General features: G+C 34.8%; 1 protein-coding gene across 1 annotated transcript in view; it reads left to right on the top strand.

Annotated features, from left to right (window-relative positions):
* Window positions 1-5090, top strand: part of LDHB (lactate dehydrogenase B) — a 16732-nt gene extending 11642 nt beyond the window's left edge. The window contains exons 4-5 of the mRNA XM_011969870.1: window positions 1370-1545; window positions 4969-5090. Of these exons, the coding sequence (XP_011825260.1) occupies window positions 1370-1545; window positions 4969-5090 (298 nt within the window). The remainder of the gene's footprint in view (window positions 1-1369; window positions 1546-4968) is intronic.
* The last annotated feature ends 245 nt before the right edge of the window (window positions 5091-5335 follow it).

Below are 5335 nucleotides of genomic sequence, written 5' to 3'. Positions count from 1 at the left end.
TGTGAATAAGAGCTAGGGGAATCCCCACAGTGTCTTGAGTATTGAGAGTTGAGAGCCAGCGAGGACGGAGGTTATTTCCATATTTTTACTCTCTGCAAACCAAGATTGGAGTTTATTAAATGGTTCAGTCTTATATATAAAACTTCTCATAAATATATATGTGCCAGGCCGGGCACGGTGACTCACGCCTGTAATCCCAGCACTTTGGGAGGCCGAGACGGGCGGATCACGAGGTCAGGAGATCGAGACCACCTTGGCTAACACGGTGAAACCCTATCTCTACTAAAAATACAAAAAATTAGCTGGGCGTGGTGGCGGGCGCCTGTAGTCCCAGCTACTCCGGAGGCGGAGGCAGGAGAATAGCGTGAACCCGAGAGGCGGAGCTTGCAGTGAGCCGAGATCGCGCCACTGCACTCCAGCCTGGGCAACAGAGCCAGACTCCGTTTCAAAAACAAAACAAAACAAAAAATCAGGTAGATGTAGAATAGGAATGATAAGTAGCTGGCACATAGTAAGTTCTGCATCCTGTGCCTCAGGCAGGCATCACTAAATGATTATACAACTTTCTAGATATAGCTTCACAGCTGGATTTTCCAGGGAGTCACTTCCACTGAATCAAAGTTGGCAAGGAAAAGTTATCCAGTACCAAATGTCCTTGAATTATCATAGCCATTGTCGACAGAGTAGTGTGGGGGTGGAGGCTGCAGCATTAACTTTCAGCTCTTCACCTTCCTTGTGTGCACATTTTTTACTTTTTACATCTTAGCCTGCAAGTGCTGTGATCCTATCTGGATCAGCAGAAGTTTTATCTCTGTGGTTTTAAGGCTATGCCACACTGGAGCAAAGGTTCTGACATAGATGTTCTTTTATTAAATAGAAATGTTTAATACTATGTATTATCATAATTGTTTACTGAAGAATTCCTCATGCCCAGAAAAATTTATGGTAGCAAGATTTGGAAGTTTAGTAATCAAAGGCATCTTGATTTATGATGACAATCATAATTACGAATGTTACAATTGGTGGAACCTTAACTGACAACCTGGTTCAACCTGTTTCCTTTTTTTCAACTTGAAGTTAATCAATCTGCAAGGTTCTTATGTATTCTTGTTTCACATAATAATGCAAATGTGAAAGCACAGTATTGCATTTTTCATGTCTTGCCATCTTCATATAAGGCTTAAAAGCTTGTTTTTGTCTCTCTCATTCCTGTTCCCTCTAACAATGAAGTGTTAAAGTATTTATGTCTTTCTGGCCACATCTCATTTGAGGAATGGGGAAGTGGGAAAAGGGAAGTCAGGGCACCCCAAGCTGCCTAACAGTCGAAACTGGTTTTGGTTTACTTACATATATTATTTCCAAAATTTTTAGTGGACATTCTTACATATGTTACCTGGAAACTAAGTGGATTACCCAAACACCGCGTGATTGGAAGTGGATGTAATCTGGATTCTGCTAGATTTCGCTACCTTATGGCTGAAAAACTTGGCATTCATCCCAGCAGCTGCCATGGATGGATTCTGGGGGAACATGGCGACTCAAGTGGTAAAGAAAAAGAAAGAAAAAATTACTTATGATATTGGTTTTATCATTTTGAATTTTTCATTTTATTTCATATTTTATTTTTATGGACTTTGTATTTAAGAACAGTTGCAAAAATAGTAGTTACTTTTCTGTTATATTGCATATGGCTTTATCATTTACTCTCTCATCTATCTATCTACCTATCTATCATCTATCTTTACCCTGATCAATTAAGCATAAATCAGTTCCCTCACCTTTTTCTCCATAAGTTCTTTACTGTGTATTTCCTCAAAACAAAGGTTTTCTTTTTCATAACCACAGTACACTTACCAAAATCAGGAAATGTAACCCTGAAACAATATCATCTAATCCAGAGTCCATTATTCACATGTTACCAACTGTCTCAGTAGTGTCCTCTAAAGCTTTTTTCCTAATTCAGAATCCATTCTAGGCTCACACATTACATCTACTATATCTCCTTAGCCTCCTTCATACTGGAACAGTTCCTCAGTCTATCTCTGTTTCTCATGATCTTGACATTTTTGAAAAGTTAGGTGAGTTATTTTGTGGAATGCCCATCAATTTAGATTTGTCCGATTGTTTCTTTATCATTAGGTTGAGCTATGAACTTTTGGTGCACATACCACAGAAATGACCCTCAAGCTTTCTCATGGCATCACATCCAAAGGCATGTAATGTCAATGTGGCCAACAATTGGTGGCACTAACTGTGATAACTCAGTTAAGGTTGTATTTTGCCAGGTTACTCTGTGTGAAGTTACTACTTTTCCTGTATAATTTATGAGTAATTTATGGGAAGATGTTTTGATGCTGACTAGGAAAATGATTCCTCATCAATTTTTCTCTACTAAATTTAGCATCTATTAATGATTTGTGGTTGAATAAATTATTACCTTGATAGTTGTCAAACATGATCTACTAATTCCATCATTTATTCTATATTGGTTAGTTGCACTCTACTGTAAGACACAACTTTTTCTTCTTCCCTCTTTATTTATTCATTTGTTGATATCAGTATGGCCTCAGATTTTTACTTCATGTCCAAAATATTGTCACTATCATTTGTAATGCTCAAGTTGTCCCAAGCTTTTCAAACTGACTCTTACGTCTTTTTTTTTTTTCGTAACATTTCCCATCATTTTTTGAGCACTTTCTTGCACAATAAGTTGCACCAGTCTCATTTTGAACTTTCCCCTGCCCAGCACTAGAATCAGCTGTTTCCCTAATGAGCCCTGTTTCCTTTTAGTGAGGAATGCTCATTAGAAACCAAGATTAGGGCATAGGTGTGCTTATGCTACTGGTATATCTTTGCTTCTAGGCCCTTTGAGTAGACAGCTATTACATCCATTGTGTTTGCTGAAGGAGGAATGAATTAGGTAACAAAAGCTTATAAATAACTTGTGTCTACTCTTCTATAATGTAAAGTAAACCTTATCTCAAATGAAATTTTGTTTTTAATAAACTATTAATTTTAACTATCAATTAAATAGTAAGAAACTACGATAAAACTAAATATTTTCTTTAGGAACTTAAAGAATTGCACATAAATTAGTAATTCAAAAAGAGCAACATTAAAATCACATTACACATTTTTTAGTGCTTCGTGTTGAGACAAAAACTATTATAAATGTTTTAAATTAATATTTTTCTCATTTAAATTAATATTTATATTTTGAACAATTTTATGTAAAACTGGTTTTGAACAATTTTGATTCTGTTTCATAGATCTAAATCTATTGAACCACAATATATTGAATAAGCTCGTGGTAAAAAAAAAATAATAAAATCATGCAATATTGAAACTAGTAATTTAAAATATTTTGTTAATAATGATGATAAATAATACTTTTATTTGACTGAATTCATTTCTGCCGTATATGTAAAGGAATATTTTCTCCCAGTAAGCTCAAAGTATAAATCTTCCTTTGAATTCAGTGGGAGTTTGAAATGCAGTTTCAGTAAAGGGTTTATCTTGGTGTTATAAGAATTTGTTCTTGAAGTTATAACATAATTTATTTTTGCTTTTTTATATGATAATGCTGACTTTTTTTCTGACACATCATATCACTTTATTCAAGAATTCTTTGCCTCCAAGGACTTGTCTGAATTTTTGTCTGGTTATATTGTAATGGTCCTATGTGTCTCTCTTGATCAGATTAATTTGAGCATGGAAAGATTTTAGCAAGTCAGCTCGGTAACTTTAAGTTCGGCTCTCCCATCTTAACAAGATAATGTGACTAGCAAGTTCTTAACTTCTCTGAAGCTGTTTCCTCATCTATAAAATAAAGATAATTATGCCACCTATGTACTATATAAAAAGTACTTAGTACAATGTCAGGTGTATAGTAAAAGTTCAGTAAATGCTGGGTATAGTTTATACATTGCTAGGCCTATAGATAAGAAATGATATTACATGTTCTCTAGTTCAATACTTTAATTTGAGTGAGGAAAAAAAGGTAAAGTAGGTTAAGTAGCCATTGAAGACCTTTTAGTTAATGCCATGTCTACAACTAGAATTATGTCTTCTGATTCCTGTCTAATGTTCTATTCTGTTAGTTATGGCTGTTATTTTTCCCAAAACATCTTTTTAAAAATTTTCGTGTTGATCTATATTGTGTACGTAAAATGAAAGAGAATTAAACCATGTTCACTAGACATGATTATGCCGATTTCACAATTTTCATCAAAAATTGTGAAAATATCCAATTACCCTGACTTGTCAGAAGTTGTAGACTAAAAGGGGATCTTATTTAGCTATAAATAGCTTTTTCCTTCATATCTGTTTCAACCATACTAGATTCTACCCAACACTTTTGCTCTTATTTCCAGAGTCTACAATGTTCTCCTCCAAAGGTCTCCAAGGAACGTATAACTTAGGGTTTAAGGGCCAATTCAAAGGCCTGTTTTGTGTAGTTCTTTCTGATACGCTTCTCCCTTAAATTAAGTAGACCCTTATTTATAATTTTTACCCGACTTTCATAATTGTGCTTTATTTGGGTTTTATTCTAGGATTTTTTTCTTTACTCTAGAATAAAGGAGCATATATTAGAAAAATATGGAGGAGAAAAGTTACACATTCCTCAAACCAAAAGTTTAGCATAGTCCCCGACTAGAATCCCTGTGATTTCACACACCTAGAGAGAAGCAAAGATTTTTATTTTCTTTGTAACTATGACACAGCAATTCTGCTTTGCACTAAAATTCTTGACATTTAAAAGGTCAGACATGTTGCTATTTGAAGGCAAATGTCAGCCTTTTGGGGGACTATACTGGAATCTACTGGAGAGTCACTTATTGGAGCAGTTCCAGTTGATATTCAGTAACTTGCATCATAGGTGAAATTGAACTAAAAGAAGAAAAGATTTTTTAAAATAATGTCAGAAATATCTGCAATGCCTTTTTTTTTTTTTTGTCTTTTAAACAGTGGCTGTATGGAGTGGTGTGAATGTGGCAGGTGTTTCTCTCCAGGAATTGAATCCAGAAATGGGAACGGACAATGATAGTGAAAATTGGAAGGAAGTGCATAAGATGGTGGTTGAAAGGTAAGTGAAAGGGAGCTTGATTTTAGATGATTAATTTCAACTCCACTTAAATAGAATTATAAACATTTTCCATGGCTGTCTGCTCAGATAAACTCTTAATGTCGTAATTATGCAGCTTTTGAAAGCTTTTTGAAAGCTTTTGAAACTGATAAGACTTTTACACTGGTCAAACTTGTTATGCCAGTCTCCCTAGGGAAAGTAAATATTTTCTCTAGCGAAACTATTGTAGAGGTAAGAGGAGCAAAATGT

The sequence above is a fragment of the Mandrillus leucophaeus genome, unplaced genomic scaffold (genome assembly GCF_000951045.1).
Source record: "Mandrillus leucophaeus isolate KB7577 unplaced genomic scaffold, Mleu.le_1.0 Scaffold918, whole genome shotgun sequence".
NCBI classification, from domain to species: domain Eukaryota; kingdom Metazoa; phylum Chordata; class Mammalia; order Primates; family Cercopithecidae; genus Mandrillus; species Mandrillus leucophaeus.
This window is presented reverse-complemented; position numbering and strand designations above follow the sequence as displayed.